Genomic DNA, 13,976 nt, shown 5'->3' with positions numbered 1-13,976 from the left:
AACTCAGTATTTGTTTTTGGGTTTGTTGTCCATTGGGTAGAAAATCGGGGAACTTAGGCATCAAGTGTTCATGTTACACTGATATCTTAAGATCCTGGGGAAATTGGTGAACTTTTTTCTACTTTTGGCCTGAACTGCATTTGTAGGCTTATCAGTAAGAATCTTTTACACTAGAGAATTTGTCTCCGTTTTTTTTTTTTTTTTTTTTTCTTTTACTCAGTGATCATAGTGGCACCATCTTTGTATCTGCAATTACACTTGGCTAGAAAAAAGTCTTAATTGTTTATAATGTTATTTCTCAGCTTAATGTAACATATCTTGGAAATTCTATCAGTCACTGCTCTCTGCCCCTTTGCTTTTTAGTAAGTGTAACTTCTGGGGTTAAGGAAACAGAGGAAATCTGGAAAAAATTTTGTTCTATTATAATTATTGGCCAGAAGCCATTGAAAAGTGTACAATGCACTGTTACCATAGATCGTCAACTTTTAAGAATGTTCTGATAGACATATTTTTTTGTTGGGTCTATTATGATAAGTGATCTGTTCATTTTCAAAATCATGTTGAGCTTTTGAGTTCACAATGTTTAATAAACACTACAGATAGGATAATTTTATGGCAAAGTAAATAAACTATGTATATAATGATAAGAATGTTTAGAGTATGATACATTGTAGTATGTATTTTATGTAAATAGTCTTGTGTAATCTTCACAAAAAAATTGGGGGGCGGGTAGGGGAGAATGCTGGGCATTTATCCCAGTCTTGCACATGGTAGGCATATGCTTTATCACTGAGCTATACATACCCCAGCCCCGTCCACAGTTTTCAAAAGAGAAAAACTCATGCATGGAGAAGTTAAATAATTTGTATAAGGTCATGTAGCATTATAATTAAATTAATTTGAACGGACATTTTTATATTGTAGCGAAGAGTTGTTATTTTATTTTGTAGTTTTGTGGCTGTGGTTTAACAAAATTAGAGTATCTTAAAATGGATTAAAAAATTCCTGAGTGAATTCAAAACTCTAGAAATGTGTTTTCCTACATGTTTGATTAAATAAGTTCATTGCTGCTTCAGATTCCTTTATATGTAACTGAAAATTATATTTTTATTTAATCAAATAAATTGTCTATTGCTGAACTTTGGAGGGAAAAAGCCTAATGAAGTACAGTTATAAAATTACAAAGTAAGCATAAACAAAAATTTTCAGCTGTTCTTTGCTAAGGGTATTTGATGCCAAACTATTGTTTTGAAAATTTCAGAAATTTTTTTCTTTATAATATCTGAATTTGTTCTGTTTAATTTTGATAATTTCATCATCACATAGTATAAATATGATTATGTAGAACTTTGTGAAAAGACATTGGGTTTCGCTGATGAGGTAATGCTTCTGTGTTTTATAATAGTGCAATGGAGAGAGGGCTAAAGAAGAAGCAATTACACATTTTGAAAAACTATTTGAAATTCTAGAAGAGAGGAAATCATCTGTTCTGAGAGCAATTGATGCGTCTAAGAAACTAAGATTAGACAAATTTCAAACTCAAGTGGAAGAATATCAAGGACTTCTAGAGAACAATGGGCTTGTGGGTTATGCTCAGGAAGTGCTTAAGGAGACCGATCAGTCTTGCTTTGTACAGACAGCAAAGCAGCTCCACCTAAGGTATTTTCTCTTACTGGTTATTTTAAGAATCTCTCTAGCAATGTCATTCAATGCCACTGTATATTTCCACTTTAACTCCAGAGTGGTTCATAATGCTGTGTTAATGTGAAGTATGCCTTGCTTCATTCTTTGCTTGAGTGTTAAGTGAAGTGTAAGTTTTCTTTTGTTCATTACATTGCAGATATTTAGTCTGATTTGCTTTTTAAAGAATCATATTTATATAAGATGTGTCTGTCTGCAGAATACATAAAGCTACAGAATCTTTGAAGAGCTTTAGACCCGCTGCTCAGACATCTTTTGAAGACTATGTTGTTAATACATCTAAACAAACAGAACTTCTTGGAGAATTGTCATTTTTCTCTAGTGGTAAGTCTTAGCAAAAGCAAAATATCATTTTAGTCTGGATTTACACTGTAATGAAAAAACAAGTTTTGCCAGTGAATGCCTGTAATCTCAGCCATTTGGAATGCTAAGACAGTAGGATTTCAAGTTCAAGACCAGCTTGTGCAATTTAAAAAAATCTTTACTCAAGATAAAATTTAAAAAGGGCTGTGTGTATGTAGCTCAATGATAGAGTGCTTGCCTATCTTACACAAGGTCCTGGTTCAGTCCCTGGTACTACAAAAGCAACAACAACCCCTACACCCCCATTTTCTTTATTTTGAAATTTAAAACAACATCTCAGTTGCCCAGGATTATTATGTCCTAAGGTTATATCCCATTTATGTTTTTATGACTATATTCTTATGTATAAAAATATATTCTATTGGCTGGTGTGTTTTTAAACATTGCATAAATGACATCAAGTTGTATGTATCTCTTTTGTAAATTGCTTATTTAAAAAATTAAGTATAAGAATTTGTTAACACATGAAATTTCTGCTGTGAAGTTGCATAAACGTTTAGCTGTATGTGTTTATAATATTTAGTAAGTAAATAAATCATTTCTCTACTGAGAGACATTTTGTTTTTACTTTTTCTCTATTGTAAGTATGTGGTATTGAACGCTATCAGGGTTTTTTTCTTTTTTTCTTTTTTCTTTTCTTTTTTTTTTTTTTGGTACATGTATGTGAATTTCTCAAGGGCAGAAACCTAGAAATGAAATCCGTGGCTAAAATTGACCATAGGACATTTAGGTGTTTATGTTGCTACGTTGGTTTGCTGGGCCTGCCATTAACAAAGGGCCACAGATTGAGCAGCTTAAACAGCAGCACTTTCCTCACAATTCTCGTGGCTAGAAGTTTAAGTAAAAGGTGTTGGTGGGGTTGGTTTCTTCTGAGGCTGCTCTCCTTGTCTGTGGATGGTCATCTTCTCCCTGTGTTTTCACTTGTTCCTCTCTCTGTACAGTCTGTGTCCTAATCTCTCCTTATTAGGGACACCAGGATCCCTGCAATGACCACATTTTAATTTCCTGTTTAAAGACCCAGTCTCCAAATACAATTGCATTCTAAGGCTAGCACTCCATTCTAGGGATTAGAACTTTAGCCTATGAATTTGACAGGAACACATTTCAACCCATAATATTTGCTTAGTTTGCATTTTGCTATCCTCCTCAGGGAGGTCTTTTTTTCCTTTTTACCTTCCCACATCTTATCTCATTTGTCTCCATCAGCTACTAGTGATGGTGAATGATCACAGTCCTTAAAAAGTTTTAGTCTAATTGCTATGTAGATAGATTTGTGGATTTGTACATTCAAAGGAAATTTGTCTTGTTAAAAGTTAAAACTCTGCAGGATTATTGTAACTACTTTTTTTTAAAGATATACTGAATCTGATATTTATTGTGAATATCTTATTATTTGAAATAACAAACAACTATTCTTCTTCATCCACTGTACTCCCTATTTCCAAACTGTATACCTGACTTGTTTTTATGAGTCCAAGATCCTTCCTTTTCTGTGGATCCCAAATTAAACTTGGGATCCTAATTAAATTTGGGATCCTAATTAAAAGGGTGAGGTTGAGTGTGGGTAATCTTGTACAGCAAAGGTCACTTAAAGGATCGGTGAGAATGGATAGTAGTCACCTATCTACTACCTATTTTCCTGCTAATATACATTCCCTTAATTTTTCCCTGTGTGCACATTTTTTTTTGCAAGCTATGCTTCTAGAAAAGAAATGAAAAAGGGTATGGGTATTTATGATATTCCATAACTTGTTTCTTTTTTTAAACCTCAGAATGTATTTTAGATGATTTTTCCAGACCTAATTGTGGCTGTGTAATGTTCAGGTACATAAATGCATCCTTCACAGACATATTTATATGCTGCTTTTATGTAGCTGGGGGATAAGGAGAAGAAACTGTTTCATTTTACATCCTCTTTACTTGTTAAAAAAGGTGTGTGTGTGTGTGTGTGTGTGTGTCTGTGTCTGTGTGTATGTGTATGTGCACGCATGTGTAATTTTTATTGCATCTTGTTCTTATACTTTCCAAGTTTAGAAATTTAATTTTAGGATTATGTATACACACAAAGATTTAACAGTAATATTTTAATCACTTCATTTTTAATGATATATTAGAAACCTGTTTTGTGAAGTAAATGTTAATGTACCTGTACAATGGAATATTTTAGGGTAAAAGTATGGACAGAAGCTATACAAAAGTATGGACAGAAGTATGTTATTATCTTTGAATTGCCTAAATTTGTTTTTTTTGTTTTCTTTAGTTACTGGTTTTCTTTCAAAAATGTGTATCATATTTATACTAAGAAAAATTAAATTGCTTTGCAGTTCTATAGGAGAGAATATGAAAGGAAATTACATAATGTCCATTGAGAATTTGTTTGAAATAGGCAGCACTTAGATTTTAAAATATTAGAATAGTTGTTCATGGGAGGATATAACTAAAAAATTTCAAGTCCAGAGCTGTTGTTCTGTACATGGAAGGCATATAGTTAAAATATGTAGTTTATGGTGTTTGAGAATTAATAATGATAATACTTAAAGCTATAGTTCAGTTTTAAATTTTTTTTTAATTCTTTCTCATTTTGTTATAAATACACATATACCTTCCTATAAATTTTTTTTCTTACATACATAGTATTATAAATTCAGAAAATTCTTGGACAAGCTGGGTCTGTTGGCACACACCTGTAATTATAGCTATTTGGAACCCAGGCAGGATGATCAGAAAATTTCAGACCAGTCTGGGAGAATTCATGAGACCCTTTCTCAAAAATTAAAACTAAAAACGTCTGGGGATGCAGCTCAGTGGTGGTGGAGAGCTTGCTTAGCATGTGTGAGGTCCTGGGTTTAGTCCTTCAATAGTGCAGAAAAGAAAAAAGAAAATCCTTGGGTAGTATAGAAGTCTTGTCAGTGTATCATTTTTATTGCGGGAAAATACAGGTTTGGAAATACCAGTATTTTAACATTTTTTTTCTATTTTATAATTCTTTCAGGCATAGATGTGCCTGAGATCAATGAAGAACAGAGCAAAGTTTATAACAATGCTTTGATAAATTGGCACCATCCAGAGAAGGACAAAGCTGACAGCTATGTTCTTGAGTATCGGAAGATTAATAAAGATGAAGAAATGATGCCCTGGAATGAGATAGAAGTGTGTGGCACAAGTAAAGTTGTCTCTGATCTTGAGGAAAACTGTCACTATGCTTTCAGAGTGAGAGCTTACAAGGGTTCCATCTGTAGTCCCTGCAGCAGAGAACTGATTCTTCATACTCCTCCAGCTCCAGGTATTGGAAATACTGAACATTTAAAAAGAGTTGACTTGAATGAGACCTTGATTGTATCAAGGAGTCAGTGCCTCCACCTAGACAGACCTACAATGAAACCAGCTCTTGCTTTTAAAAGAGTATAGACAAACTGATCATGGTGGTGCAAGCCTGCAATCCCAGTGGCTTAGGAGGCTGAGGCAAGAGGATTGTGAGTTCAAAGTTAGTCTTGGTAATTTAGTGAAGCCCTAAGCAACTCAGTCTCTAAATAAAATATAAAAAGAAAGGGCTGGGAATGTGGCTCAGTGGTTAAGTGCTCCTAGGTTCTATCCTCAGTACCAAAACAAACAAACAAACAAACAAACAAAAAACCCACAAAGACAAAAAACAAACAAACAAAAAAAAAAACAAAAAAAAACCTACAGACAAGTAGATATCATACCCAGCTAGGATTTAGAAATGAACTGAATAGTTGAATTTCACCTTTTCACTTTGTTAGACTGAGAACAGGATTAGATTTTGACTGATGTTAGTCAGAGAAAAACTTGAAACGAAGACATTTGAGTTAGCAGGGCTAAATTGGGGGTAAAATAGCATCAGTGCTACTTTAAAATCTTTAAATAGTATAATTCTGGTTTTTTGTCCAGTTCATGAAAAACTTTAACAAATAGGAGATAGGCACATATTTTTAAAATTTATTAGTATGGTATCCTGAAATTTAATTTTGGTCTAACCTAATTCTGACTTCCAACTCAGTGTTGGAATAACACTGAATAAAATCTAAGAGTTTTAGGCTCAATTTGCAAGCATTAAGTAAACATTATATGGTTTATGCTGTTTCCTCTTTCTTTTCCAGTGTGTTTAACTGAAACTGGAAGAAAAAGAATCTTGGACATAGTTGCTATATTCAGTAATGTAGTTGGGTGGGGGAGGAGGTAAGGGTTATTGTCTTTTTCTCCAAGAGAAGCCATATTAATAAGGTGAATCTTTAAATTTATTGTACAAATCTGGGGATTTTGGATATTGACAGGAAGCAGGAATAATTATGCCAGGACAGTAGGCATTACCAAAAAGACTGGTCTGCCTGCATTTGGAGAATGACTTCAGCTTGCTCGCAGTCATTTTTAAAAATTGTGATATAAATTTGGTATAATATGTGGTATAATATAAAATTTACCAATTTAGTCATCCCTCTAAGTGTACAGTTCATTGACACTGTACATTCACAACATTGTGCAGCTACCACCCCTCATATCATCCCAAACTGAAAGTCTGTACCCATTGAACAATAACACCCTATTCCCCCTCTTCCCAGAGTCGGTAATCTCTTACTTTCCATCTATGAATTTGTCTGTTCTTAGTACCTCATATAAATGGAACTGTGCAATATTTGTCCTTTCACGTCTGGGGTATTTCATGTTTCATTCATGTTATAGCAGGTGTCAGAATTTCCTTCTTTTTCAAGGCTGGATAATATTCTGTTATACATGTACACCACATTTTATTGCCATTCATTGGTCAATGGACATTTGGGTTATTTCTACATTGGTTATCATCCAGTGTTATATTTAATGGATTTAAGTTGATAAGGGATTATAAGAGTTATATTATCTCCATTCTGTAGATGAGGAAATTAAATTTTAGGTCAAACTTGGTTAAATGTTTGAGCAGGGTTGCAAAGCTAGGTCACTCCAAACCATTTTTTTTTTTTTTTTAATACTACCATGTTTCTCTTGTCTGCCATATTGATTCAGTAAGGAAAAGGCAAACATTTTCTAAATTTTAAAATTTGGAGTAGATATTTAAGAAAATGAGTAGATTTTAAAAATTAGAGCTTTATAGCTATATGTAGTAGTTGGGATCATCCTGACAAACTCATATATGCATGGATATCAGTTTCAGTTCACGATTTTCTCCCTTCTCTCTCCCCCTTTTCCTTCCTTTTCTCCCTTCCTTCTCCCATTCTTCTTCCTCTTTTCTGTTAGATTCCTTTTGCTCATCTATTAATTTACATTCGCTTGGTTCTTTATGTTATCCTATCCTTCTCTCCCCTTTTCCTTTATTTTACTGTAACTTCCACAAGAGAAACATTCAGCTTTTGAGTTTGACTTATTTCACTTAGCATGATATTCTCTATTTCCATCCATTTACCAGCAAATACCATAATTTCATTCTTTTTTATGGCTGAGTAGAACTCATTGTATTATATGTACCCCAATTTCTTAATCCATTCATCTATTGATGGGCATCTGGGTTAATTCCATAATTTAGCTATTGTGAATCGTGCTACTATAAACACTGGGGTGACTGTCTTGCTGTGGTATGCAGATTTTAGATCTTTGGGGAAAATACCAAGGAGTGGGATAACTGGGTCATATTGTGGTTCCATCCCTAGTTTTTTTGAGGAATCTCCATACTACTTTCCAGAGTGGCGGTACTAGTGTACAGTTCCACCAAAGTACAAGTGTGCCTTTTTCCCTAGAATCTTGCCAGCATTTATTACTGTTTGCATTCTTGAACATTGCCATTCTGACTGGCTAAGATGAAATCTTACTGTAGTTTTGATTTGAATTTCCCTGATTGCTAAGAGATGTTGAGCATTTTTTCTTATATTTGTTGGCCATTTATATTTAGTCTTTTGAGAAGTGTCTGTTTATTTTGCCCATTTGTTGATTGGGTTCTTTTTAATTTCTTTGGCATTAAACTTTTTAAGTTCTTTATATAGTCTGGATATTAATCTCCAGTTGGAGGAGCAACTGGCAAAGATTTTCCTTTCATTCTGTAGGCTCTCTCCTCATGCTCTTAATCATTTCCTTTGCTGTGCAGAAGATTTTTAGTGTGATGACATCCTACTTAATGATTCTTGGTTTTATTTCTTGTGCTTTGGGGTCTTGTTAAGGAATTTGATGCCGACACCCTTATGATGGAATGCTGACTTTATGTTTTCTTGTAGCAGTTGTAAAGTTTGTGGTCTAATTTGTAGGTCTTTGATTCATTTTGATTTTAGTTTTGTGTAGGGTGAGAGAGATGGATCTAACTTCATTTTTCTACATATAGATATCTAGTTTTCCCAGCATCATTTATTAAAAAGACTGTCTTTTCTCCAAGATATGTTTTTTGGCACTTTTGTCAAATATCAGACAGCTGTAGAGTAGGTATGTGGATTTGTTGGTTTAGGACTTTTGTCTCCTTACTTCTTTGAGTTGGAATAATGTCAGAGAATGTTTAGTTCAGCAGCAGTCTCTAACCTGTGAACTTTTAGTGTCAGTGTAGGTTCTTAGCACCTCACAGGTTGGGCTGAAATAAATAATAGTAACAACTATTGCAAACAATACAGAGCATTAAAGTAAATACCCAGTGCCTACTATGACATCTTCAACATTAATGACCACCAGTAAACAGGAATAATGGGTTCAGGAATTATGAACAATAAAAACAATAACCATGAACCAGATCTGGCTTTAAAGCATATAACACATGTCAATTATATAATTTATAGTAGTAATAATTGTATCAGCATTCCTGGTGGGGCATGAGTTATATAAGTCAATTAGTTCTGAAAGATGGTAAAAGTAAAGCTAATTTGGGGGAAAGGATGTGATAAGAAGTTAGAAAAGAGTTTACAGTTTCAGAAAGTGAACAGAGAGATGCAGAGGAGATGTAGCAGGTGATTCTTCATATAGCAGGAAGAAAAAAAATAGAAGCAGCAAAGTATTAGGCGAGAGCACAATAGAATTTGGCCAATTAGCAGGAGGAGAGAAATAAACAAATGAAAATCATACAAAACCAATAAACCTGAACCCTCAAAAGACAATGCTAGGAAAAAATAATTACATTAAAAATGAGAGATAAAGAAACTAATAAAAGTATGTGTAATATGTCCCTGAACCAGTCAGTACAGCAGGAACTCTTATGTGTGTGGGCGCATGCGCGCGTGCACGCGCACACACAAAACAGAGAAAGAATAAAAATAAATTAAAAAATTTAAAAAAATTTAAAACTATCTTAATGAAGAATGAAGGAACCATCTCCATTGAGGTGGTCAAAATAGTTGGCCCTATTGGATAGTCACTGTCTATTACCAACAGTCTTGCTTTCCATATCTTTAGTTACGTACTGATAGAGCAACGGGTGAAGGGTTGTTAACTCCTTGCTGTTTTCGTGTTGCTCCCTGAGCTGCCAGCTGGAGTGATCTAACACTGAAGCTGTTTGGTACATGACTTAGCTTTCCTTCTCACCAGTGTGAGATGGGAGGGTTTGGGAAGCTGTCAGTGGGGGTTTTGTCCATTTCGTGCACTCCCAGTTTTCTGCATCATTCTGTGAGGGGCCTTCCAGCAGGTGATGCTGACATCTCAACAGGTCTTAGAGCTTTGTTGGGTGGTACCTTCTTTGGAGAGACTAAAATGACCTGCCCCTAGGGCTAAACATTAGCCAGTTTCTTATGCAGGTCTGGTTCTCAGGAGCCTCCACTCACTGCTGCCCAGGAGCACAGCCTTTCCAGCTCTCGATCCCAGTCCACTTTAGTTGGTCATGTGAGCTGCCCAATGCAAAGGAGAAGGAAGTTGGGTTCCCCTTTGCCCTTATGACTTGAATGCCCCCAGGTACAGTTGGTTACTCCACACCTGTTTCACTTATGTTCCATCAGGCTCAACGTAGGTCATTAGAAAGCTGCCTGCTGAGACATTCTGGCTGTTTTTTTTTTTTTTTTTTTTTTTTTTTCCCCTTTTGTCCTGAACTCTTCAGTCCTGCAGTTGCCACTGTGGCAACATTGCCTCAAGATGGCTCCTGCCTCAGTTCTCCATGGCCAGTTGAGATATGGAGCATGCTTTTCAAGTTCCAGCATGCAGTGTGGCCTTGGATTGGCTAAGATTAGGCAGTAATTTTTTTTTTTTTTAATCTCAGGCCTTTCTGTACCCAAACTGTGACATGTCCCCATCCCCCAACCTTGTCTGAGGTGAATCCACACTGGTGATGCCCATGTGGCAGCCAGGTGGGCTCTGATGTATTCTTTATTCTTTGTTTATTGTACCCAAATTTCTTGTTCAGTATTGAATTTTGGCAAAATTCCTTTTTCATACAACCCCCACGAGAAGCTATACACTTAGTGCTTGGTCTCAGGCCCATGTCACAGCTTGGAATGCAGGTTTCCTCTACTCTGCCATCTTCCAGGCCCCATGAGTAGATATTTATGAAAATGCAATGCCTCTTAATTTAAGGATAAAAGAACATATCTAGTAAGTGCAAATATCTATGATAGATTTGATATCTCTGTTTCAAAGAGGTGCGTCCATAAATTTTCGCATACATGAAAATACTTTCTCCTGCTTTCTGAAGATTTCTGAAGATTTTCATGTATAGAGAATATACTAGAAGTTGTGGGTAAGTTGAGGTTTTGAGTTAACATAGTTGTTTGGGTAGCATGACACTTTCCTCTTCCCATCTCTTTTTGGTAATCTCTTGTTTAAAAACTTGTCAAATTTAACCTTAAATCATAGAAATGCTAATAATTAATTTTCAGGCTGATTTACATTAATTTTAAGCTCTCTTTAGTTTTCAGTTTCCTCTTTGATGAAAAATGTGGCTATAATAATGAACACCTCCTGCTGAACTTGAAGAGAGACCGGGTAGAGAGTAGAGCTGGATTCAATGTTCTACTGGCTGCGGAACGGATCCAAGTTGGCTATTATACAAGCTTAGACTATATCATTGGAGACATTGGAATTACAAAAGGAAAACACTTTTGGGCCTTCCGTGTGGAGCCATATTCATACCTAGTGAAAGTAGGAGTTGCTTCCAGTGATAAACTACAAGAATGGCTCCATTCTCCCCGGGATGCAGTTAGTCCAAGGTAGATCTTTTGACGTAGAATGTAATAATGTTTTTGAAAGTAAATATCCTGGATAGCAAGATAAGCCTGAAAATATACTTAAACTTACCTCTTATTCTTGGAGTATGTACTTCTTAGAGTTAGGTTGTGGCTGGGTGGCTGACTTAGGAAAGGAGCTGGGTTATCTCATTGAATAATGAGAGCAGCAGTAAATTTTTGATGCTCCAAGGAAATAATTATGTTTTAGATGCCTTGATAATGATATCACCTCACAGTTTTAAGTTTTCAAAGTCTTGTACATGGTACCTTAATAAATTATAAAAATTATATATATATATATATATATATAGAGAGAGAGAGAGAGAGAGAGAGAGAGAGAGAGAGAGAGAGAGAGAGAGAGAGAGAAATGCCTCTAATTGCCATACTTCACAATTGATACAAGTTGTTCTTTGGTTATGGGACCCAGTTTCTTTAAAATTTCCCATATGTCCTTAACAAAATTGGGTCACAGAAGACATGTTTGAAAGCGAAGAGTTCTGATTTCTTAAGAGATTGAATAATGGAGATTGTGCAGTTTAGTTTTTTTGGATAGGATAAGAAGACTGGCATAGTTAATTTTTGACCACTTATGTGAATGGTATACCAGATTAATAATATGATAGGACCAATTTTTTTTTTTTTGCCCAGAGATGAGAAATTTACATAATGCCAGATATTATTCTCATAGGGAAGTAGTTAACTAAACATAGTGGCATACCCAGTTGATATAATACTAGATTTAATGTTTAAAAAGTTCATAACATGAGAAATATTAGAAGTGATCAAACTTGATTAAAATTGTTGTTGCAGTGTGATCTCAAATATGTAAGAAGCAAACTATACATAGGTAAAAAATGGAAGACTCTCCGGAGGCTGAGGCAGAAGGATTGCAAGTTCAAAGTCAACCTCATTAACTTTAGAAAAGACCCGAAGCAACTTAGTGATGTCATGTCTAAAAAATAAAATAAAATAAAATAAAGGGTTGGGGATGTGACTCAGTGGTTAAGCTCCCCTGGGTTTAAAACCTGGTACCAAAATGAAAAGAGAAAGAAGGATCATATAGTCAGCTTCATTGTTTTATAATAGAGGCAGGGCAGATTTCTTGATTTAGACAGTTCAATTAGGAAACAGTTCTCAAGGAGAAGGACACAAGCTTTATTTTTATTTTTTCCTCTCATGAAAGTGCCCATTCATTTTACTTGGCCTTGGATTAGGACATGTATCTTGCCTTTGTGTTTCCTTATATATGACTGTGTGCCATGAATATTTCATCTTTGACCAGTCATTTCACTCCCCTCCCCACTTCTTTAATTTTGGTAGACCAAAGTTATTGAAGAATTTTTAAGTTCTCACTTGTGTGTACATTGAGGTAAAAATGGATAATGTCTCATGACATGGAATTGGGGACTGAGTATGCTTTAAGTTGATTTTTTAAATAGAAAACTCATAAGGTAGAGGTTATTTCTACTTGAAGTCAATTTATATTATTTTGTGAAAATGTTTTGAAGATACTTGAAGATTTAATGGATGAAGGTACAGATACTGTGTTGTGTATTGTGTTTTAGATATGAGCAAGACAGTGGGCATGACAGCGGAAGTGAAGATGCCTGTTTTGATTCTTCACAACCTTTTACATTAGTTACTGTAGGCATGAAGAAATTTTTTATTCCCAAGTCACCTACTTCTTCTAATGAACCTGAAAATAGAATTCTTCCCATGCAACAAGTATAGGGATTTTCCTGGACTATGATAAAGGCAGAGTGAGTTTCTATGACATGGAGCATATGAAGTGCCTTTATGAGCGCCAGGTGGACTGTTCACATACGATGTATCCAGCATTCGCATTAATGGGCAGTGGAGGAATTCAGCTTGAAGAACCCATCACAGCGAAGTACCTGGACTACCACGAAGACATGTAGTTGAAATATCCAGTGTGACTGGGATGAAAAGTGTTAACAAAGGAACACCTTAATGTTAGCCTTTGTAACTAATTAGATAACATCCAAGTCTTGGTCACACACTTGTTTTTAGTGTCTGATTCTTCTTAAAAAACAAAAAACAAAAAACAAAAAAAAAAAACAGAAAACCTAAACAGCCTTGTCTCTTCCATGTTACTGTTCTGCCTTTCACAAGTGACAGAGTAAAGACATTCTTTCCTGGTTAATATGGAATGGTTAACTTTGCAACTGGATCATCTTTCTCTTTATGTACAGGGAATCTAATTTATATCAGCTGGTATTGCTTTTTTGGGTGGGGGAGGGATACAAAACTATTTATTATGGTTTTTTTTTGTGTTGGTTTTTCATTTTTATATCATGTTTATGTCAAGATAGTTTTAAATGGCTGTGGGTAGAAATGAGTACTAAGCAGTGTGTCTTTCATTTGATTTTAACAAATTATTTTTTATCCATCTAAACAAAGTTATAGATAAAGATAAAGAAAAATACCATAAAAACGGTAGCATATTAAGTGGAAAATATATATTTCGAAGTGTATTAATAGCATGTAGCCTGGAAAATGAGTACTGCTGGGTTTTTTGTTTTTGTTTTTTAAAGACCACAAACTGTATTGATCAGGACATCTGAAAGAGTTCCTTTAGCTGTAATGCTCATTAACTAGCATGAGTAGTAAACATGATGTCTGATAGAAACAAAAAGTTCTTGGCTAACCCATGAAACTTTTCACGCATATAATTTTTTTTCAGAAAAAATTATCTTCAGTTTTTCTTATTGTATGAAAATATTTGTGCTTACATTAAAGAATTACATTAAATATTTCAGAAAT

General features: G+C 34.9%; 1 protein-coding gene across 1 annotated transcript in view; it reads left to right on the top strand.

Annotated features, from left to right (window-relative positions):
• LOC306663535 (E3 ubiquitin-protein ligase TRIM36-like) overlaps positions 1-13,313 on the top strand; it is a 42,576-nt gene extending 29,263 nt beyond the window's left edge. Inside the window, 6 exon segments of the mRNA XM_079143887.1 lie at positions 1,406-1,659; positions 1,901-2,025; positions 5,057-5,347; positions 10,877-11,174; positions 12,758-12,909; positions 12,912-13,313. Of these exon segments, the coding sequence (XP_079000013.1) occupies positions 1,406-1,659; positions 1,901-2,025; positions 5,057-5,347; positions 10,877-11,174; positions 12,758-12,909; positions 12,912-13,111 (1,320 nt within the window). The 3' untranslated portion in view covers positions 13,112-13,313.
• The last annotated feature ends 663 nt before the right edge of the window (positions 13,314-13,976 follow it).

This window comes from Sciurus vulgaris, assembly GCF_902686455.1.
Source record: "Sciurus vulgaris genome assembly, chromosome: 6".
NCBI classification, from domain to species: Eukaryota; Metazoa; Chordata; class Mammalia; order Rodentia; family Sciuridae; genus Sciurus; species Sciurus vulgaris.
Note: the sequence above shows the minus strand (reverse complement) of the source record. Positions and strands in the feature narration are given on the sequence as shown.